This window comes from Rhinoderma darwinii, chromosome 6 (genome assembly GCF_050947455.1).
Source record: "Rhinoderma darwinii isolate aRhiDar2 chromosome 6, aRhiDar2.hap1, whole genome shotgun sequence".
Lineage (NCBI taxonomy): Eukaryota > Metazoa > Chordata > Amphibia > Anura > Rhinodermatidae > Rhinoderma > Rhinoderma darwinii.
The window spans coordinates 66490071-66514952 of NC_134692.1; the positions used below are offsets into that span (position 1 = coordinate 66490071).

The 24882-nt window shown below is 42.1% G+C and overlaps 1 protein-coding gene across 2 annotated transcripts in view; it reads right to left on the minus strand.

Moving 5' to 3' along the window:
• Positions 1–11770, minus strand: part of PTH2R (parathyroid hormone 2 receptor) — a 487305-nt gene extending 475535 nt beyond the window's left edge. For both annotated transcript variants that reach the window (XM_075829904.1, XM_075829903.1), the window contains exon 1: positions 11241–11770. In XM_075829904.1, coding sequence (XP_075686019.1) covers positions 11241–11312 — 72 coding nt within the window. In that variant the 5' untranslated portion in view covers positions 11313–11770. The remainder of the gene's footprint in view (positions 1–11240) is intronic.
• Positions 11771–24882: the final 13112 nt, after the last annotated feature.

The window sequence follows — 24882 nt, forward strand, 5'->3', positions numbered from 1 at the left end:
TATTTATTTTTTTTACCTGCTATGTATTAAATTTAGCAAAAAACTGTGAGGTCAAAATACTTACTATACCCCTAGATAAATACCTTAAGGGGTCTAGTTTTCTAAATGGGGTCATTTGTGGGGATTTACATCACTCTGAGACCTATGAGCCTCTGAAAACCTGGCTTGGTGCAGGAAAACAAAATGTACTTCAAAATTTATAAAATTATTATTCAATTTGTAAGTCCTCTAAATCGCTGAAAATTTATTTTATTTTTTCAAAAGTGCTGCCAAAATAGAGTAAAGAGATGGAAATATATATTTAATTTAAAAAATTGTACAGTATGTGTGTACATATGTGACATATTGCAGTTAAAAATAGGGGAAAATGGTAATTTTTACAAAATTTCTTCCATTTTTCTATTTTTTTATTAATTTCCGCAAATTGTATCAGTCTACTTTTATCACTAAATAAAGTACAACATGTGACGAAAAAACAATGTCAGAACTACTTGGATATTCAAAACTTTCACAGAGTTATTCTCTGATAAAGTCAGACATACCAGATTTGACAAATCTGGCTTGGTCATTAAGGTACAAACAGGCCCGGTCATTAAGGGGTTAAACTTAGTGAGGTACGTTTTTGTGTTTTTTAGGTAAAGCGGCTGGCTACTTTTTAAGTATGAATATTATATGCCCTGCGTTTCATTACTTATTCATAGGATGCCTTCAGAAATAGTGCACCACCGGGGACTATTTAAACAATTGCGGTGCATTAATGGACTCGGCGGTCACATGATATATCACTGCGCATGTGTTGGCATATACAGTCTACTATTTGTATAATGCTTGTACATGCCTGCACAAATCAGTCAGGTGATACATCACATGGCCACTAAGTCCATCTTTGCCGTGAGTATATACATGGTCACTTGTCCAGCAGCACAAGTTACAGATTGGACAGGGAACGTTATGTAACTTTTAATGTCAAGGAATATAACACTCATATTTGTAAATCCACTCAGCAGGCCCCTTTTTTTTTTTTGTGAACTTGGCGATCCTAGCTTATGGACCATTGTCACTATTAAGTACAAAGCTAGGGTAAGCGCCACTACTCTTTAAAAAACGTAATAATGCCCAGGTTACAACTGCTCATTGAAGTCTATGGGAGGGAGGAGGAGGCTGCTAGAGGGAGACAGAGGAGAGAGACACCTGCTTGATTCACAGCTACACTTCTCCTTACTGCTATATGATGTCCTTCCAGCAAGTCTTTTACTGTCTCACCTTTGTCTTTCTCTCTGCCTTACTGAATACAAATTTAAGCAATAAATTTAGAGTTAGTGATCAGTGCAGGAGGCAGGGGGGGGGGGGGGGAAGAGAAGAGTCTGACAAGTGGAGAAAGAGGCATTTTTATCTAATAAGAAATATTACAAAATGTCTTATAATATTACTTGTAAAATAAATTTATAGGGAAAAAAAATAACTATATAACTTTAGCTACCGCGTGTAAAATCTAGCAACATTATTTGTTTTGCCATTTTATATTTGTTTTCTCTGGGAAAGGGGAAAAATAAAAATTTACTGCCACCTGGACTGGAACCTGTCAAGATGCAATTGACTGATCTTTTATTCAGATCATATGTCTCTATTAAGTATTTTCAAGGTATAAAATTCTCCTCCTATGGGAAGCGAGTTTCATTGCCTCATTAATAATACAAACTGTTTTGATGGTTCTATGTTAATGCACATCAGGTATTCGTGCGTTATTGAACCAAGCTACCTGGGGTATTCATTTAACGTATAATTAGAATGCACATTTTGAAATCTGCCAGTGTAAAAGAAAAGGTAGTAGCAGAGGGGGTGAGTGTGTATGAGTGTGTGTGATTGTGTGTGTACGTACGTACGTACGTACGTACCAACAGTACAATTTTTCATACACTGACAAGTAAAAACATTTAAACAAAAGAGTGAAAATAGCAAAAAGGTTAATAATGAATAATGAACAATAATACTAAGATGTTAGTTTTTACTTATGTACATGTGATGCAGTTAATCAGAGATGATCTTCACTAAAATCACACAATTAAAGAAAATTAAATGAGTAATGCTTTTTTTTTTTTTTTTTTGCTAATGAGCGACTAAAGCATGTCAGATAATTACCTAGTAATAATTGTCTTTGTTGTATATACACTACCGTTCAAAAATTTGGGGTCGCCCAGACTATTTTGTGTTTTCCATGAAAACTCACATTTATATTCATCAAATGAGTTGCAAAATGACTACAAAATATAGTCAAGACATTGACAAGGTTAGAGATAATGATTTTTATTTGAAATAATAATTTTCTCCTTCAAACTTTGCTTTCGTCAAAGAATGCTCCATTTGCAGCAATTACAGCATTGCAGACCTTTGGCTTTCTAGCTGTTAATTTGCTGAGGTAATCGGGAGAAATTTCACCCCATGCTTCCCGAAGCCCCTCCCACAAGTTGGATTGGCTTGATGGGCACTTCTTGCGTACCATACGGTCAAGCTGCTCCCACAACAGCTCTATGGGGTTGAGATCTGGTGACTGCGCTGGCCACTCCATTACAGATAGAATACCAGCTGCCTGCTTCTTCCCTAAGTTGCAAAATGGAGTGATAGCCTTCCTTATTCTAAATCCCTTTTACCTTGTACAAATCTCCCACTTTACCAGCACCAAAGCAACCCCAGACCATCACATTTCCTCCACCATACTTGACAGATGGCGTCAGGCATTCTTCCAGCATCTTTTCAGTTGTTCTGCGTCTCACAAATGTTCTTCTGTGTGATCCAAACACCTCAAACTTCGGTTCGTCTGTCCATAACACTTTTTTCCAATCTTCCTCTGTCCAATGTCTGTGTGCTTTTGCCCATATTAATCTTTTCCTTTTATTAGCCAATCTCAGATATGGCTTTTTCTTTGCCACTCTACCCTGAAGGCCAGCATCCCGGAGTCGCCTCTTCACTGTAGACACTGACACTGGCGTTTTGCGGGTACTATTTAATGAAGCTGCCAGTTAAGGACCTGTGAGGCGTCTATTTCTCAAACTAGAGACTCTAATGTACTTGTCTTGTTGCTCAGTTGTGCAGCGGGTCCTCCCACTTCTCTTTCTACTCTGGTTAGAGCCTGTTTGTGCTGTCCTCTGAAGGGAGTAGTACACACCGTTGTAGGAAATCTTCAGTCTCTTGGCAATTTCTCGCATGGAATAGCCTTCATTTCTAAGAACAAGAATAGACTGTCGAGTTTCACATGAAAGCTCTCTTTTTCTAGCCATTTTGAGAGTTTAATCGAACCCACAAATGTAATGCTCCAGATTCTCAACTAGCTCAAAGGAAGGTGAGTTTTATAGCTCCTCTAAACAGCAAAACTGTTTACAGCGGTGCTAACATAATTGCACAAGGGTTTTCAAGTGTTTTCTAATCATCCATTAGCCTTCTAACACAGTTAGCAAACACAATGTACCATTAGAACACTGGAGTGATGGTTGCTGGAAATGCAATAAAAACCAGACATTTGCAGCTAGAATAGTCATTTAGCACATTAACAATGTATAGCGTGTATTTCTGATTAATTTAATGTTATCTTCTTTGAAAAAAACTGTGCTTTTCTTTCAAAAATAAGGAAATTTCTAAGGGACCCTAAACTTTTGAACGGTAGTGTATATGACACCTTATACTATAGGTATATATCCAGGAGGGCCTGCGAACAGTATAAAGTCTGGCTGACAATTCCCTATTAAAAATTAAAATGTTCCCATTGAGAGAAAAAAGATAACAAAGACTTATTGCCGGTTTAATAGATTTTATATTTCACATTGAGCGTAATTCATTCATATTATCCTAATTTTATTTAAAAAAAATAATACTAGAAATAGCTATATTTAGTCGCCGTTTTTTTTTTTTTTTTTTGCAATCTGTTAATACCTTCTTTAGTGCCATATTTTTGATGGAGGCTTTTTCATATGAAGAATAATTGAACACATGTACAATGTCTCCATATAATTAGTTAATATTTCACATAATTAAATTTACAAGGGCTCAGGTTTTCAGAAAGTGAACTGAAAGTAACATAACAGCTAATAGATTCTATGATCTAGAAGCAAATGTGACAAACCTTTAAATTCTAACATTGCTCTTAGTATTTAGAAAGCAATGGCAGATAGTCTTTATGTCATGATATGAAGTAGATGTGCAGTGCAGTTATCTTCAACTGCAAGATCCTTTACACAACTGAGACAAAGTACCCAATTTAGATTATATACATATAAAGCAGAGGTTGACAACCCGTTGATCGTGGACAGGTAATGAGTGGATCAATAGCAGTCAGTACTGCACATTAGAGATTATTCTACAGTACTGACTGCCCTGCTTACTGGTTGCCATGGAGAGCCAGGTCCTATGCACATAACATGAACATACTGAGGCTAACGCATAGTAGCATGGGAAGGAGATGGGCTTGCACAAATCACCTGGCTCCATAGATTCTATTGAATTAAGCCCAGTGATGCATACTGATGCTGCCCACGCAGGTCTTGGAGATATTTATAAAGTTCCTGAGAGTGACTCAACAATGACCCAACAATAATGGTGCTAGCCAATGATTCCTCCTGTAATAGTGTGTGCTGCAGCCAGCAATTGCCCCCCTAGAGGGGGGGGGGGGCGCCAGCCAATGATGCCCTTGTACATTAGCTGTGTAGCATCCATGGCCGCGGGCCGTCGGGTCTACTCACCTCCTGACGCCCGCAGCCATGGATCCGCTCCGGTCCGCTGTTTCCCGTAGGGTGCCCGCGCAAGCTCGTGCCCGCTCTTAAAGGGCCAGCGTGCGCACATGAAGAAAATCATCATCATCAACACACATGATTTCCTGGATTATAAGAAGGCCCCAACCCTTCTGATCTTTGCCTGAGCGTTATTAGTAATTCCCAAGTCTGTCTTGCAAATGGTCCCTTAGTGTTTCCCGTTCCAGTTGTTACCCGTGCCCTGTTACCTGTTACTGTATCCCGTGCTGTGTTCCTGTTCCTGTGCCTACTAGTTGGAGTCGTGTCTACTGCACCTGTGTCGTCTGCCACATCCTGTGTCATCTGCCACGTCCAGAGGGATTAGCCATGTCTGGCGCAACCTGCGGCACCTGCTGTCATCCGCCACGTCTGGCGTTACCTGCTGCACCCATCTCCGTCCATGCCAGAGCTGCGGCCACTGTCTGGACTATCCAGGTACCCTTGTGCAGGACTTTGTATTGCTGGGGTTCCCTGGTTTTTGGCCAGCTGCTTCCCTGCTACGGCGGTGCGGCCCAGTGGGTCCACATACCCACACATTCATGTCAACCTGCCACAGATGCCCCCATAGCAGGTTGTGCCAGCCATTGATGCCCCTGTAAAAGGGTGGGTGCCAGCCACTGATGCCACTGTAATGGTGTGCGCACTAGCCAAATTTTTATCCACACCGATCAAGGGGTATTCCGGTATAAGGCATGTTTCACCCATCTACTGGATAAGTGAAGGTGACTGCTCGGTCACTCACTGATCACCAGAACTGAAGACCCCGGTACTCTGTTCACACCTGCCGGAAGACCTAGACTAGGAGGAATTTAAATGGAGTGGCGATCGAGCATGCGCACTGCCGCTCCATTCTAGGTCTTAAGGTAGGGGGGCACTCTGATTGGTACATTTATTTTGTGGCCATTATGTGGGTGCTGATTGAGTTTTATATCTGCAGAAATTAGTCGTGGTGGAAGATGCATTCATGGCGGTCTGGGCCAATTGGAGACAATGAGGAAAGAACAACTACCATCAGAGAAGACGTCACCTGTGAATCCCTGTATGTGTTTGTTGTGTATTCTGACTGTGACTGCGTCTGATAACGCATCATGCACACGACCGTTGTGCCACTCGGGCTGTTTTTGATGGCATCCGAGTGGCACCCGATAGTCTTCACGGACCCATTCACTTTAGCGGGTGAATCGGGTCCGTGAAAAATGATCCGAGTCTCCGATCCGAGTAAAGATAGGACATGTTCTATCTTTCCTCGGGTCACTGACAGGACTTAGCTGGCGCACATGGTCGTGTGCATGAGGCGTTAGTGCTATATTTTCCTGTATGTTCTGTAGAGCTTAAATTTATTTAAAACATAATATCCATCCAGGGACCGCATATTTTAGAAACCTAGCAACACCGATGATGACTTACCTATTCTTCCCCGAAGTTTCTTTCACAACTCGGTACCGAGTAAGTCTCATTGCGCTCCCGAGATACCAAGGTAGATCTCTACTTCTCTAAGATTGCCTATCCCTGATATAGAGGTATAGAAACCACTGGGGGTTTTGCCTTTCTCTGGATTAACACGGTAGGATTATAATTTGGATTTGATGGACCTGTGTCTTTTTTCATCCTTATCAACTATATAACTATGTAACTATGTAGCTGTTATTTGTATCATATAAAATATATACAATATATCAATAATTTTAATAAATAAATACAATATTTACAAAATCTATAAAGTCATTTTTAAGACACTCATATAGGGGACTTGTTTTGTTTCTTTTACAAGGTTGTAAAAATTGGCAACATCTGAAACAGATTTATAAAAAGTTGCATTGTAATTCATACTGTAAGTCTTGCAGCTTGAACTTGAGGGTTCCCGCACTCTCGCACATGTAGTCCATGGCAAACAACTGGCATAATGGGATTATATATATATATATATATATATATATATATAGGTTTTTCAACTGTTGAGGCTGTTGAGAATTGATTAAAAAATGTAGCAATTATGCTAATAAATACAGAGGACGTTTCATAAATTATATTTCCAACACAGATGTTAAATTCTTCTTCCATAGGGGATTGTAACATAACCTCTATAGTCTATTGAAGAACAGTTGTAGCACATTTCACACATTAATATATAGCGATTGAATAATCTATATTTTAAATTTTGGTATTTGTTTCACTATTACAGTTCAGCTGTTATTGCAATATGCCAAGTCAGTTCTATTGATTTTAGCCTCCAGTTTGAAATTATAATGGAAATGTCAGTTAATCAGTCTGAAACATTTAATCACATAAATGCACAGACAAAATAAATCTAGAGTCTTCAGTTATATATAATGTTAGCAGTGCTCTGATTCTTTTTAGATTTTATGCTTAAGCCGCTAGGTAGCTATCAGGTAACGGATTAGGGACATACCTGTGTTCCTGCTGTTACTGCTTGCAGTAGTGGAAAAAAGTTTTATTCGGCCGCTCGTCATTCCCACTGAACCAAAAAGAGTCCCGTTGACTATTGAGCAAACTGCGTAGGAGAGGGGAGGAGTTGGAGCACTATATGGCGGACTCGTCCTGGTTTGCCGGACACGGTGTGCAGGAGAATAAAACCTATTTTTCCCCACTAAGCACTGACAGCAGGAACACAGGTATGCAGGGGCGTAACTAGGAAAGACTGGGCCCCATAGCAAAGTTTTGACTGGGGCCCCCCTCCCGTGGGTGTCACACAACCCCCCCTTGTAGATAGTGCATTTTTTACAGCCCCCCTGTAGATTACGCCATACAGCCCCCCTGTAGATAACGCCATACAGAGCCCTTTGTAAATAGCGCCATACAGCCCCCCTGTAGATAACGCCATACAGCCCCCCTGTAGATAACGCCATACAGCCCCCCCTGTAGATAACGCCATACAGCCCCACTGTAGATAACGGCATACAGCCCACCCTGTAGATAACGCCATACAGGCCCCCTGTAGATAGCGCCATACAGCCCCCCTGTAGATAACGCCATACAACCCCCCCTGTAGATAGCGCCATACAACCCCCCCTGTAGATAGCGCCAGCCATACAGCCCCCTGTAGATAACGCCATACAGTCCCCCCTGTAGGTTTCGCCATACAGCCCCCTGTAGATAACGCCATACAGCCCCCCTGTAGGTAACGCTATACAGCCCCCCCTGTAGGTAACGCTATACAGTCCCCCCCTGTAGGTTTCGCCATACAGCCCCCCCTGTAGATAACGCCATACAGCCCCCCCTGTAGGTAATGCTATACAGCCCCCTGTAGGTAACGCTATACAGCCCCCCTGTAGGTAACGCCATACAGCCCCCCCTCTAGGTAACGCTATACAGCCCCCCTGTAGGTAACGCTATTCAGCCCCCCCTGTAGGTAACGCCATACAGCCCCCCTGTAGGTTTCGCCATACAGCCCCCCCTGTAGGTAACGCTATAAAGCCCCCCCCTGTAGGTAACGCTATACATCCCCCTGTAGGTAACGCTATACAGCCCCCCCTGTAGGTAACGCTATTCAGCCCCCCCTGTAGGTAACGCCATACAGCCCCCCCTGTAGGTAACGCCATACAACCCCCCTGTAGGTAACGCTATAAAGCCCCCCCTGTAGGTAACGCTATACATCCCCCCCTGTAGGTAACGCCATACATCCCCCCCTGTAGGTAACGCTATACAGCCCCCCCTGTAGGTAACGCTATACATCCCCCCCTGTAGGTAACGCCATGCAGCCCCAACCCCCCAATAGCTCAATAAAAATGAAAGGAGCGCTGGTCACGCATGTGCACAAGTGCGACCGTCGCTCCATTCATTTCTACGGAGCTGCCGACACAGACCCCTGAAGTCCGAGGTTTCTCATGGAGAACTTCAGGGGACTTTCGGTCCCCCGTTCTCCCTATCGCTGCCAGCGATCACACATGTATCCCCTATCCTGTGGATAGGGGATACATGTCTTATGTAGGAACAACCCCTTTAATGGCAGAGCGGGGAGATATCTCCCCGCTCTGCCGTAGTGTTCAGTGGCGTCGCCCTGTAGCAGCCATAGCGGCTGCTAGCGGAGCCTCCGGCCATGGTGGGGGCCCGTGCCGGCAGGCGACACGGGCCCCCTCATGCCGCGGGCCCCATAGCAGTCGCTACGGCTGCTATAGCGGTAGTTACGCCACTGCAGGTATGTACCTAAACCATTACCCAAAAGCTACCTAGCGGAAGCAGCCATTTGTTAGCATAAATTCTACTGACAAGACTACTTTTTAAAGGGGTTGTTCACTTTCAGCAAATTTATCTTATTTTGTGTGTAATTAAATGTTATACAATTTTCCAATATAGTTTCTGTATTAATTCCAAACAGTTTTCAAGATCTCTGCTTGCTGTTTTTCAGTAGGAACTTCTGACTATGGTCATATTTTGATCACACATGTTCACAGCTTGTTACAGTTACACTATGTGTATCAGAGCTGTGTCTTTTAATGTTCTTAGGAATTGTATGTTCATCATATGAAGCCAGACAACCCCCTTTAAAGTAAGCTAAGGTGAAGTATAGAGAAGTTCCGGGTGGCATATAAATAGTAAACACAGAGGACCACGTGCAGCACAAATTCCAGAAATCAAAGGTAATTTTAAATATCCATGAAAAATGACTGCTGAACAATATCTTTCCCAGTGCCATTTCTAAATATTGAATTATATAACTAGGCAGCCATTCTACATAGTAGGATTAAACAAAGCCAGAATTACTAGTTCAACCTAGAGCAATGATGAGCCAGTGGAAGGCAAAACAACCCATATGAGAAAGTGTCCAATTGTATTTATTTTAGAGGAAATATATTTCTTCCCGACTCGAAGTTTGGCAAACAGAATAAATTAATGGATCTTCAGTAATCTTGTATATATAAATTATAATATTATTTTCAAGAAATTGATTTAATGAATGAACGATTACAGCATCTGGAGCAGACAGTTCCATAGCCTAATTATACCGAGTATAAAAACACTATTATGCTGATGCCAGAGGTGCACCATCCATGAGTCAAGGTGAGAACACTTGGCTCAGGCTGAACCCATATCTCACTGCAAAGTGGCAGAATTTTGGCAGATAGTCCATTCCATATTTAACTTTTTGCCTCAGGCAGCAGAACAACTAGAAGTTCCCATTTGCTAATGGTGAAATCTCTATTTCCCTGTAAATTTGCATTAAGTTAGGCCTTATTCACACTTTTTCTCATCAGTGTGCAGTCCGTTTTAATAATAGACAGCCCACAGCCCACTGACCCATGCAATTTATTTAGTGTATTGATCATTTTTAGTCCTGGGTGCGTGCAAAAAAATTTACAGCACAAGGACGTAATCCGTATGTTGTCCCATTTTAACACATCAGTTGCTAAATAAATACAGAAAAAGAAAAGTGAAAACAGGAAGTGCTTGCAGAGGAAAAACACTGACGAAAAAGACTGATGACACACGAAAACCACTCTGACAGTCATATGCATGAAAAATGTCCCGTTTTTTTGCGGATACAAATAGCATAAGGCCTAAAAGTCACCAATAAATAGTATTTTCGCCAAACTTATGTAGGCTTTATTTTGGTAATTGTACTTAAACTATATTCCACGTAGGTCCTGATTAGTGATTTATAAAAGGGAAACACATACGAGATACTGTATGATATATTATATTCTAAATTAAATGATATTTTTACAATGTTACACTTAGTTTATTCACTGGCTAAGTAACAACATTTCCACAAATGAGCTGAAACTCAGGATAGAAATACTGTACATAATCTGCCGAATAAAAGAAAAGTTACAGTAGTAGAAACAGCATGACTTTAATATCCCATTTTTTATTAAAAGTACACTACAGCTAAAAAGTATTCCAATAACAGCAAATTGGCTCCCCCTAGAGTATTTCACCAGAATTACACAGTAAGTTTGTCAATGAAATAGGCATTTTACTCATGGCACTTGCTCACACATTGCATATTCATTAAAAAAAATTACAAAAAATGAAAGCATACATAAATTGTTAATATTTAATAAATATTTCATTTGCTTAAAAGTAAAGAATTTAAGGGTATAATCCAAATAATTAACCAGTTATTTTTACCATCTCTAACAAAATACATTAGAGTCTGATAAAGCTATGTAGATTTATATATATATATATATATATATATATATATATATATATATATATATGACTGTTAATATGCAATAATGTCAATGAATACATTACATATGGCTGGTGTTCTTATTATTAAAACTTTTAGTAGTCAGTGACCGACAATCGTTCATAATCGTTTATACTCTATATATAGAATATACATGCTTTCAATAGATACTACTATTAATATTAATTTATAATAATGTTACCACTACTACTACTACTACTACTACTACTAATAATAATAATAATAATAATAATAATAATAATAATAATAATAATAATTGAAATATAGAATATCAAAATGTTTCTTACCTGAGCTTTTACAAGGAATTCTTTTAATACAACCACCGTCCCCAATATAAAATAGCTCCAATATGCAGCCATCTGCTTGTATTTAAATACACACTTCGGTATGATGAATAATTATTTCCTCCAGATTTCACAAAAATCACAATATAAAAAGAGGGTTAACAAGCCATAGTTCTGAAATTTCACACACTCTTCGCAGACCCATACAAGTCCAATGTGGCTTTTTCAATCACAATCCTTTAGAAGAGATTGCCTCCCAACTTTATCTGGCGTGGATGAAACCATGTAGTAGTTGAGTCCTGGTGCCCTCCTCTCTGCTGATAGCAATGCTTTTCCTTTCCTCCCTGGGCATGTTTCAGCTCAGGTACAACAGCTAATTTATCTGCAAACACCGGGAGAATTAGGAAGGCTGCATAATTGGGAAAGGTTTTGTAGTACAGCTTTTCCTTTGCCGGTAGCTTTACAAATACCATGGAAGTTCAGCTGCAGCCCTTTACTACACACAAGACGAAAGCTGCGTCTGCAGCAGAATCTTCTCTGAGAGCACAGTGGATGACAAACCGCATGATGCTCTATGTTATTCTGATCTCTCATAGCCTAACAACCATCATCTGATGTCCTTATTCTATCAGAGGAGAATGTGTATGCTGGAGAGCTAGATGTCAATCAATATTAGAAGTGGAGCAAGTGCCAACTTTTAAACCATCAACACATCAAATTAAACCTTTTTTTTTTCAGACCTTTAATTCATAAATAGGCTGAAGAGGATATTTCATATGAGTAAAAACATAGATTTAAAGAAGTTGTCCCACCATTAAATATCATATTCATTGTATAGATCATAAAATGTTTGCCATTTACATGCTGTTAAAGAATATAATTCATTGCAGAGTTATGACTTTTAGTTACATAGTATGGTGCCACCTGGTGTTCAAAGTGTATAGCAATGTACTTGTCCACATAATGAGTTGAGTGCATAGTGATCCTCTGTTTACTGCAGAGCAGCCAATAGAAATAGCTTGACAGGGAAGCGCCAAAGCTTCTAAGGTAACATGGCAGTACAGCTGGGGAGACTCCTTCTAAACTTGAAAGGATTGGAAATCTGGATTGGAAAGTATGTAGGGACTTTATTGTCAGCTGCCAGATGGGGAAGGAGAATGATGCTGCGCAGAGCCTGGCACAGCAGCAAAGATTAGCGCCATCATAAAGGGGGACACAATGAAGTAAAAAGTGAAAAAGGATTTTTTTATGCTAGAAACACTTCAAATTACTTTAAAACAGCTATTAACAGAATGTCATGACTTTTAATATAAAAATGTTTCATGGGATAAACATTTTAACCCCTTAACGCATTATCATGTAACTGTACGGGGAGGTATGGAGCGAGCTCACGGGCTGAGCTCGCTCCATACACAGCGGGTGACGGCTGTGCTACACAGCCGACACCTCACTGCAATGGGCGAAATCAAAGATCACTTTGATTCTGCCCGTTTAACACCTTAAATGCCATGGTCAATCGCGACCGCGGCATTCAAAGTGTTAGAATCAGGGGGGTGCCCCCCCAAACAAGCCATCGCGCCCCCCACGGCACGATCAGCTGGTAACGGCAGGGCTTCAAAGGAGACTGTCAGAATCACAATATACTGCAATACATTAGTATTGCAGTATATCATGCAAGCGATCCAACAATCGCTGCTTCAAGTCTCCTAGGGGGACTAATAAAAAAAGTAAAGATCAGTTAAATAATGTTTTTTTTTATGTTCCAAAAAAAACTAAAGTATTAAAAGTATTAAAAGTTAAAAGTTTTCACATTTTTTCCCTAAATCAATGGTAAAGAAAATAAAAGTTAACAGAACTAGTATCGCAGCGTCAGTAAAAGTCTGAACTTTCACAATAGAGTGTTATTTAACAGATGAATGTCGTGAAATAATATATAAAACACGCAAATTGCTGGTTTTTGGTCACCTTAGTGCTACAAAAAAAATGAAATAAAAAGTGATCAAAAAGCTGCATATACCCCAAAATGATATAGGTGAAAACTACAGCTCGGCCCGCAAAATGTAATCCCTCACATCGCTAAATTGATGGAAAAATGAAAAAGTTATGGCTCTCAGAATATGGCGACACAAAATATTTTTTTAATTTAGCAAATAGTTTTATTTTTTTAAAAGTAGTAAAACATAAAACAAAACATATAAATTTGGTATTGCCGTAATCATATAACGTGTAGAATAAGGTGAATATGTAGTTTTTACCGCCTGATGGATGCCGTAAAAACAAAACTTCCAAAAAAATGGCGGTTTTCGCTGTTTTTTGCCCATTTCACCCCACACATAATTTTTTTTCAGCTTCCCAGTACATTATGTGGTACAATAAATGGTGCCATGAAAAACTACAACTTGTCCCGCAAAAAATAAGCCCTCATATGGCTATATAGACTGAAAAATAAAAAATTATAGCTTTTGGAAGGTGGGGAGGAAAAAACAAAAGTGAAAATCCGAAAAATGACAACTGTGCTATTGATTCCGTCAAAACAACGGAACCCGTTCACAACGGTGACAAATGGAAATAATTAGCAAAGTTTCCATCACCATTGAAATAAGCTAAGGTTTACATTTGCCTTTCCATTGAGGGGTTACCCGACGAAAACCTCAGACGGAACCCCTCAACGGAAGGGCAACGCTGATGTGAACAGGCCATATTTGAAGAAAAAATAGCAATTTGTGTGGGACGAATCTGAAAAGTTTTGGATTCGCTAAGATATGAAACTTTTTTGAAATTGGTAACTGATTTGTGTAGAATCGATTCACTTATCTCTAATTACCACCAAATTAATACAAAATTATACCGCAATGCAGTACTGTATGCAGTCTACATTATCAAACTGCAGACTATACAAGTGAATACATGGCTGATCCAACACCGTCCGCGTCAGAGTAAATGCAAATAAGGCCCAGTTCACATTGAGTTTTTTCATGCAGATTTCGGAATCAGCACCAAAAAACTACCGAACCTGTCGCTCTTTCTTGCCGCGGTTAAGGCTATAACCTCCCATTGAAATTAATGGGAAGCAGAGAAAGCATTTTTTTTTATGCGTTTTTTGCCCGTGGCGCTCAAGATCTAAAAACACAGCGAAAAACTCAGCACCAGATTGCAGGCAGGTCAAAATCTGCCTAAAATTTCCTAAAGGAACATTCAGCAAAAAAAAAAGATTAAAACTGCAGTCAAGACACATTTAACCGTGACGTGTGAACCCAGAATTATACAACAGGGAACAGTTGCGGCGCATATTCATGAGGTTGGGTTCACATGCCGCGTCAAAACACTTTTTTTACCTCACCATTTGGCTGTGATTTTCCAAAAAATACGTGAACACGGCGGGGTTTTGTCCCACCTGGATTCATCCCTGTACGTTACATTGCCAATCAGCCCCTGGACACATGCCTCTATAATAGTACAGACAAGTGCATTCCCCCATACAGCATCAGCCACAATGTCTGCTGCACAATGTGTAGGGGTGGCATGAGGTGAAAAGATGAATTCAACACAGGCTCTCACTTCTATTCTTTTACTTTAAATCCAACAATACAATTATGGTATGATTCTCCTACTTTGGGGAGCAGACAAGTAGGAAACTGAGGTTGTGGATGTCGATCCCGCTGGATTCCCTCTGAGAAAGTTTGTGCCTGATCCCACATTACACGCTAGAGTGGAGACGCCCCTCTGACAGTCACGGCGGGAGCTACCCGCTACTGTGAGAATATTCAGGGGTAAAAGTTACACTCCCATCCCCTGACTGCTCCGTTGGCATCAGAATTACTACTCGAACCTTCCGTCACCGCCGCGGGTCATGGTGGCGCTAACCGCTACCTTTCGCGGCCAATAGGGATCGGACTAGGAACGCAACCATAGTTTAGGGTAATCTATCCGTTATTTGTCCATCAACATGTCCTGGGTTGTTTGTCACCCTGACCCTTTAAGGACTGTCTGCTCCCAATGAAGTAACTTTTCATCCACTTAAAGAGGCTCTGTCACCACATTATAAGTGCCCTATCTCCTACATAATGAGATTGGTGCTGTAATGTAGGTAACAGCAGTGTTTTTTTATTTAGAAAAACTATCTATTTTCACCAAGTTATGAGTGATTTTAGCTTTATGCTAATGACTTTCTTAATGCCCAACTGGGCATGTTTTTACTTTTGACCAATTGGGTGTTGTGGAGAGAAGTGCATGACGCTGACCAATCAGCGTCATACACTTCTCTACATTCATTTACTCTGCACATAGTGATGCTGCGTTGTCTTACAGCACAGCAAGCGTAATCTCGTGACATCACGCTGTAAATGACAACTTACAGCGAGATCACGCTTGCTGTGCTGTAAGTCCCACACAAACGTTAGCAAAGTGTTGGGATTGTGAATAGACATCCCATCCTGGCTGGAAGTGATGTCTATTCACTGTCAGGACACTTCAGTAATGTTAATGTGGGTGTATGTAACAGCACATGGTGAACAACTCAGGATCACTATGTACTGAAAACATGAAAGGAGAGAAGTGTATGACGCTGATTGGTCAGCGTCATACACTTCTCTCCACAACGCCCACTTGGTCAAATGTAAAAACACGCCCAGTTGGGCATTAAGAAAGTCATTAGCATAAAGCTAAAATCGCTCATAACTTGGTGAAAATACATTGTTTTTCTAAATAAAAAACACTGTTGTTACCTACATTACAGCACCGATCAAATTATGTAAGAGATGGGGCACTTATAATGTGGTGACAGAGCCACTTTAACCCCTTCCCTCTTTAGCCACTTTTGATCTTCCTGACAGAGCCTCATTTTTCAAATCTGACATGTTTCACTTTATGTGATAATAACGTCGGACTCCTTTTACCTATCCAAGCGATTCTGAGAGTGTTTTCTCGTGACACATTGGACTTTATGTTACTGGCAAAATTTGCTCGATATGTTCAGTATTTAATTGTGAAAAACACCAAAATTTAGCAAAAAATTGCAAAAATTAGCATTTTTCTCAACTTAAATGTATCTGCTTGTAAGACAGGCAGTTATAGCACACAAAATTGTTGCTAATTAACATCCCCCATATGTCTATAATAGATTGGCATCGTTTTTTGAACATCCTTTTATTTTTCTAGGACGTTACAAGGCTTAGAACTTTAGCAGCAATTTCTCACATTTTCAAGAAAATTTCAAAAGGCTATTTTTACAGGTGCCAGTTCAGTTGTGAAGTGGCTTTGAGGGCCTTATATATTAGAAACCCCCAAAAAGTCACCCCATTTTAAAAACTTCACCCCTCAAAGTATTCAAAACCGCATTTAGAAAATGATTTAACCCTTTAGACTTTTCACTGGAATTAAAGCAATGTAGAGGTGAAATTTACAAATTTCATATTTTTTTTGCAGAAATAAATTTTTAATCCAATTTTCTTTATTTATAACACAGAAAGTTTTACCAGAGAAATGCAAGTTAATATTTATTGCCCAGGTTCTGCAGTTTTAGGAAATATCCCACATGTGGCCCTAGCGTGCTACTGGATTGAAGCACCGGCTTTAGAAGCAAAGGAGCACCTAGTGGATTTTGGGGCCTTATTTTTATTACAATATATTTTAGGCACCATGTCAGGTTTGAAGGGCTCTTGTGGTGCCAAAACAGTGGAAATGCCCCAAAGTGACCCCATTTGGGAAACTACACACCTCAAGGAAATGATCTAGAGGTGTAGTGATCATTTTGACCACACAGGTTTTTTACAGAAATTATTGGAATTAGGCCGTGAAAATTAATATCTACATTTTTTCAAAGAAAATGAAGATTTAGCATTTTGTTTTTTTTTCTCATTTCCACAAGGACTAAAGGAGAAAAAGCACCACCAAATTTGTAAATCAATTTCTCCCGAGTAAAACAATACCCCACATGTGGTCATAGACGGCTGTTTGGACACACGGCAGGGCTTAAAAGGGATGGAGCACCATTTGGGTTTTGGAGTTCACATTTAGCAGGAATGGTTTGCGGAGGCCATGTCACAATTACAAAGCCCCTGAGGGGACAAAACAGTGAAAACCCCCCACAAGTGACCCCATTTTGGAAACTACACCCATTGAGGAAATTATCTAGGGGTATAGTGAGCGTTTTGACCCCACAGGTTTTTTGCAGAAATTATTGGAAGTAGGCCCGGAAAATAAAAATATATATTTTTTCAAAGAAAATGTAGGTTTAGCTAATTTTTTCTCATTTCCACAAGGACTGAAGGAGAAAAACCACTGCAAAATTTGTAAAGCAATTTCTCCCGAGTAAAACAATACCCAACATGTGGTCATAGACGGCTGTTTGGACACACGGCAGGGCTTAGAAGGGATGGAGCACCATTTGGGTTTTGGAGTTCACATTTAGCAGGAATGGTTTGCGGAGGCCATGTCATATTTACAAAGCCCCTGAGGGGACAAAACAGTGGAAACCCCCACAAGTGACCCTATTTTGGAAACTAAACCCATTGAGGAAATTATCTTGGGGTATAGTGAGCGTTTTGACCCCACAGGTTTTTTGCAGAAATTATTGGAAGTAGGCCCGGAAAATAAAAATCTACATTTTTTTCAAAGAAAATGTAGGTTTAGCTAATTTTTTCTCATTTCCACAAGGACTGAAGGAGAAAAAGCACTGCAAAATTTGTAAAGCAATTTCTCCCGAGTAAAACAGTACCCCACATGTGGTAAAAAACGGCTGTTTGGACACACGGCAGGGCTTAGAAGTGATGGAGCACCATTTGGCTTATTTTTTCTTTATAACTATTTAATGCCTCGTCATTACATCATGCTTTAGTAAATTGAACACTTTCTTTTTATCATATATTGCCCCCCCCCCTAATGTTTTATTTAACTACATCGGTTTCATCCTGTTTCTAGCTTGTTTATTCCCATAAGATGTATATCGTTCACAGGATCTATTTAAGAGGCTATTAATAATGTCTCATTAAGTTTGTGTACAGTACTTTTCTTTTTGAGGACATTGTCCCAGTTTATGCCAATAAGGTCATCCCTTAGCCGATGAAAATTTCTATTGGTGAAAATTAAGTCTACAAGTACCACCTTTTATACATCTGTTTATAATGAATGTGGCTGAAACACCTGAACTCATTTTCATAATAAAGTATTATGTAAGGGGAAAAAGTGGGTTTTTATTTATTTTTTTACTTGGGACTTTTATTTATTGATTTATTTCAAACTTTATTTAACTTTTTTTAGTCCGACTAGGGGACTTTAGGCTATGTTCACGTGGGGTATTTTGCCGAGTTTTTTTACGCGGAAACCGCGTCGCAAGACTCGGCAAAAACGGCCCGAAAATGCCTCCCATTGATTTCAATGGGAGGCGTCGGCGTCTTTTTCCCGCGAGCAGTAAAACTGCCTCGCGGGAAAAAGAAGCGACATGCCCTATCTTCGGGCGCTTCCGCCTCTGACCTCCCATTGACTTCAATGGGAGGCAGAGAAAGCGTATTTCGCGCTGTCTTATGCCCGCGGCGCTCAATGGCCGCGGGCAAAAAACGGCGCGAAAAACTCCGCGAAAATCGGCGTGCAGGGAGAGGAATATCTGCCTCAAACTTCCAAATGGAATTTTGAGGCAGATATTCCTCCTGCAAAATACCCCGTGTGAACATAGCCTTACTGTGCGATATTTTGATCGATTTTATAATACACTGCAACACATTTGCAGGCACCTGTTAGGTCATGACTCTGGCATGACATAACAGGCAATCACTAAAGGCAGACCTGGGGGACTTTGTTACGCCCACGGCTGCCATAGAAACCACTGGCACCCCGCAATGCATGCGCGATGCGAGTGGGGTGAGAGAGGGAGCCTGCTCCAAACTTTACCCCCAATCCATGACGTACAGTTTTGTCTTGGGGCGGGGAAGGGTTAAAAATGTTCTGCACTGTCATATGTTTTATGCTTTTTAAAAATATATAACCTCACTTGGACACAGAGTGAAGTATAATGGCACAGTAGAAATGCTTGACGCAGCACAATCCGACAATTTTTTGTGGCACTATTATTAGCAAATAAATGCAAAATAAGAAGTGACGTCTGTATCAGCAGGCGACAGCACGCTATCAGCATCAGGATTTAAATATAAATCCATTTATTTGAAAAAAAATCACTTGGACACAGGCTGAAGCATAATGGCGCTATATAAATGCTTGACAAAACAATACTGCAATTTTTGGGAGCACTATTAGATATATGCAAAACAATAAGTGACGTCACATAAGTGATGTCTGTTTCAACAGGCAGCAGTACGCTATCAGCACTAGAATTAATATTATTAAGGAAGATCTGTGAATGATGTGATGAGATTGATGGTTCACAAATGAATGTCTGTGATTACTGTGTGTTTGGGTATATTGTAATTTTATTTGAATGTAATGTGATTAAAGTTTTTGGCAAAGGGTAAAAAATTGTTTCAATTGATGCACGCTGCAGAAAATGCAAACAAGGTTTTGCTGAGTGGAGCGAGTGTGCATTAAAGTGCAATTTTGCATATAAGATCATAGTTGAGCACAGGGCCATAGTCATATTTAGTTATACTATTTATCACCATTTAAACATGTGCTCCATAGACAATGCAACCAGGTGTGTCTTGTGGAATGTACGCATGCCTTGAACATCCCTGTGAGGGTTAATATCTCTGCACTAGATGTCAGCATGTTGAGTATTTGGAAGCCCAGGCTTTGGATCTAAATTTGCATCTTGCAACACTCAGGAGCATTGCAAACCTGGAGAGGAATTTAGAACTCACTGAGCAAACACTGGGGCCAGTGAGATGGAGGTGTGTGGAGGGGGCAAGCCAGGATTCAGAGAGTAGTAGCTGGGTAACAGTTAAAAGAAGGGGTAGGGGTAAAAGTATCAGCGAAGCTAGTTCTTTGCTGCTACAATCTAGTAAATATGCCTGTTGGGCTTTTATTATGGATGCAAGTCCAGGGCCAGCATCACAGCATAAGGGAGTTGCTCCTAGTAACCAAGACAATGACTGCTGTTGCAAGGATGGGGGTTGGAGTGCAGCAAAGGTCAGACAGCTGGTGGTGGTAGGGGATTCTATTATTAGGTGGACAGATAGGGTCATCTGTTGCTGAGACCATGAATGCCAAACAGTGTGTTTTCTATCGGGTGCTCGGGTTCGGCATATTGCGGATCGAATAGACAGATTGCTGGATGGGGCTGGGAAGCATCCGGCAGTCATGGTACAGATCGGTGCCAAAGACAAGGTTAGTGGGAAACAGAAGGAACCTAAAAATAATTTTAGAGAACTAGGAGAGAAGCTAAAGTCCAGGACCTCCAAGGTAGTGTTTTCAGAAATACTACCTGTGCTACAAGTGTCACTAGAAAGTCAGTGGGAGATTAGTGAGTTAAATAAGTGGCTTAGAAAGTGGTGCAGGAAGGAAGGGTTTGGGTTAATGGGGACTGGGCTGACTTCTCTGTTGGCTACAGGCTCTATGGTAGGAACGGGCTACATCTGAATGGGGAGGGTGCAGCTGTCTAGGGAAAGAATGGTTAGACTGCTGGAGGAGCTTTTAAACTAGGATCTGGGGGAGGGTGGAAATAGACAACAAGCGGGGTTAGTATATAGGGAGTGGGATACAGAAGGTGTTAATGGGGATTAAGCAGGTGCTGGGGTTAGCAAGCCAAGTAGGGAGGTGACTAGGAATAAATATGGACCTAAGAAAAATAAAGATGTCGGTAACATAAATTGTATGCTGGCCAACACAAGAAGTTTTGCATATAAAATAGATGAGTTGGAGATCCTAACCACCGACATAGATTATTATGTAGTGGGCATAACAGAAACCTGGCTGGATGTGGGCCATGACCAGTGGTGGATCCCCATAGGTCTGTTATGGTCGGCTGCCCAGGGCCTGAGGCTCCCGGGGGACCCATGGCCGGCTAAAGACCACATCGCAGCTTTGTCGTTTTTGCTGCGAATCGCGACAAAAAACTTGACAAAACTGGAGACCCTGGACTCAATTGTATCCGCGTCTGGATACGATTAACATTTCTGGCAAGGGCAACATCGGTTCCCTTCCCTGCCACTCGGCCTTTTTTTGTCAGGCAGGTGGCACGACTTGACATCATTGCATTGCTCTGCTTGATGCGGCCTGGTCAGAATAGACCAGGCCTGCATCGCCGGAGAAGAGGATGGCGCTGGAACGGGGACAGGTAAGTGTGGCACTAACTACAGGGGGGGTGGCACATTCTATAGAGGGCTGTGTGCCATATCTACAAGGTGGGCTGTGTGGTGCTTTCTACAGGGGGGCTGTGTGGTGCTTTCTACAGGGGGTGTTGTGTGCCGTATATGCAGGGGGGCTGTGTGGTGCTTTCTACAGGGGGGGCTGTTTGGTGCTTTCTACAGGGGGTCTGTGTGGTGCTTTCTACAGGGGGGCTGGTGCTATCTACAGGGGGGTGCTATCTACAGGGGGTGGTGCTATCTATAGGGGGGCTGTGTGGCACTCTCTACAGGGGGCTATGAGGCAGTATTTACAGGGGGCTATGTCACGCTATCTATAGGTGGGTGTGGCAATATTTACAGGGGGCTGTGTGGCGCTACCTCCAGGGGGTCTGTGTGGCACTATCTATAGGGGGCTGTGTGTGATGCTTTCTACAGGGCTGTTGTTCGATATGTGGAGAAAAAAAGGGAAAAATACGGCACTCTTCTAAAGTGATAATGTACTGGGAAAACCATTAAAAATATATTAGCACCCAGCAGACTTAGAGTTAAAACTACTGTTACCACCCTGAACACTTTTCCGAGACCAATGGGCATTTTCAGATGCGGCAAAAAAAAATATTTATGCTGTCAAAGCATTAACGCAGGAAAAAAGGAAGTTACATCAAATGTAACCAACTAAACATTTCCTATTAATTATTTTATGAATTGTGACACAGACTATGTAATATATATGATTGAATGTGAATGCGGATTGCAATACATAGGGAGAACAACACAGACATTATGGTCATCTCTTCAATGCCAAAAAGGGTTTTAACAAACACAGTCTATGAAGACACTTGCTACAAAATCATCAATCAAGTTTTAAAAATATAGGAATCTCTCCGTTGGAACAGATAGATCCAAAAATACACAATAGAATATCAATATTAAACAAACGCGAATCCTATTGGATTTTTAAATTTGAATCCCTGAGCCCGAATAAACTCAATGAGAATGTAGAATTTAGAAACTATCAAAGAAACCTGTGATATAAGTCACACTCAAGACACAAGTAAAAATAACAACAGAGCATCAACATTACCTTAGATGTCTTTCTTTTGTTCCGATCCCTCCGGGCGTGCAGAAACCTGACAATCAAAATAAATCTAGAAAGAAGCGAGTGTAACGTCTATGGCCACGGTCCGACGTTCGGTTGTTAACCTCGACGGCCGTGGCCATGGACATCTTACCTCGCTGCAGCATCGTCCTCCTGTGAGGCGCCGGCACTCACTTCCGGACTTTGAGTGTCTCCGGCGGACACGCGCGCCCGCGCGTGCACGGCCTTAAAGGGCCAGTGCGCGCATTTTTGCAGGAAATCTGCAATCTAGCCCAGGATGCCCTGTGCTATAAAAAGGGCTCTGTCCACTTGCTCTTTGCCAGAGAATTGTTTGTTACCCATCGTTTGTCGTGCTTATGGTCTCCCAGTGTCTTCAAGTTTCCCAGTGTACCTTGCTCCCGTATCCCGTATCCTGTTTCCGTGCTACCTAGTTCTAGTGCGGTGTTGTGCTATTGCCGTGCTGTGCTACAGTCTATGCTTGATCTACTACGCCTCACCTGACGACTTCCCGTCGCCTGGTCCTGGATGTGCCTGCCTCGCTACTGCCTACGATTGCCCCAGGTACCCTCGCTGAACTAATTGAACTCTGTACTTACATGTTTGGCCAGCTGCCATCCCGCTACGCGGTATAGCCCAGTGGGTCCACACCCCGCATCGTGACAGTACTCTCTGGCCATGGACTCCGCTGGTCAATTCAAGGGCTTTGCACCCTCCCAAGCTATGCAGATGGATCTGCTGGATCTCCAAGCTAGGCAGGATCAGCTCCTCGTGGCAGTGGACTCTATGGCGCAGCAGCTAGGGACGCTAGTTGCTTCTCTTCCTACCTCTATGCAAGTCCTTCAAGCCGATCCACCTGTTACTCCTCCTGGCAGTTCCTGTCCGGATCCTCGGTTCTCGCTGCCATTGCCCTCTCGGTTCGATGGAGACGCCAGTGCTTGTCGGGGGATTCTGAACCAATGCCACATTCATTTTACCCTGCACTCTCGAGTATTTCCGTCGAATGGAGCCAAGATCGCATTCATCATATCCCTCCTGACAGGGAAGGCCCTGGCATGGGCTAGTCCTATCTGAGAACGTCAGGGACCGGAGACCCGAGATTTCCAGGAGTTTGTGCGAATATTCCGAACTGTTTTTGAGGAGGCTGGGCGAGTCTCATCGGCAGCCACTGCCATCTTCAACCTTCACCAAGAGGACACCTTCGTGGGCGAATATACGATCCAGTTCCAGACTCTGGGAGGAGAGCTATCCTGGAACAATGAGGCCTTCGTGGCATCCTATTGGCATGGCCTGTCGTCCGAGATCAAGGATGAACAGGCTGCTCGAGACCTGCCTTCTGCCTTGGACAACTTGATTCTGCTTGCCACTCGGGTAGACATAAGGCTGAGGGAAAGATCTCACGAGGTTCGTGAGGAGCATCGGCGCCCTAGACTGGCGCCCAACTTTCAGCAACCCCTCTTGCCTGCTTCTATTGCATTGCCCGAGGTCCCGATGCAAGTAGACCAACTAAAATTATCGGTCCAGGAGAAACAGTGCAGGCGCACCTCTGGACTTTGCTTATATTGTGGCCTCACTGGCCATGTCATGCGTCTGTGTCCTCACAAGCCAAAAAATCCCAGCGCCTAGGTTTGGTTGGAAAGACAATCCTGGGCATCAACACATTGAATCAAGAACTCTCTTCCAAACTATTCATTCCCGTAACCATCATTGCTGGCGAGAGGTCCCATCAGGTCTCCGCATATCTGGACTCCGGCTCTGCAGCCAACTTCGTCTGCCAGGACCTTGTGGATCTCGTACAGTTGCCTACTATCCCGCTTGAAAGGCCGCTGATCGGTGCCTCGGTGGATGGACAGCCATTGTCGCACCCAGTTGTGTCCGTAACCAAGCCATTGAGACTCCAAGTGGGAACCCTTCATGCTGAACTCATCTCTCTGTTTGTCCTGTCCAAGGCCGTCAACCCCTTGCTGCTGGGTTTGCCTTGGCTTCGTCTGCACACCCCCGTCCTGGATTGGAACTCTGGAGAGGTCCTCCAGTGGGGCTCGAAGTGTCTTGACCGCTGTCTGGGCCATATCCAGTCACCACAGCTTGCCCCTTTTCAGTCTTTGACAGGGTTGCCTTCTTGTTTCTCCATGTTCTGCAATGTCTTCAATAAAAAGGAGGCTGAGACCTTGCCACCACACCGGGCATATGACTGTCTGATCGACTTGGTTCCTGAATCATCTCCCCCTCGTGGTAGAGTGTACCCTCTCTCCCTGCCAGAGACCCAGTCTATGTCGGCCTACATTAGGGAGAACCTAGAGAGGGGTTTAATTCGTAA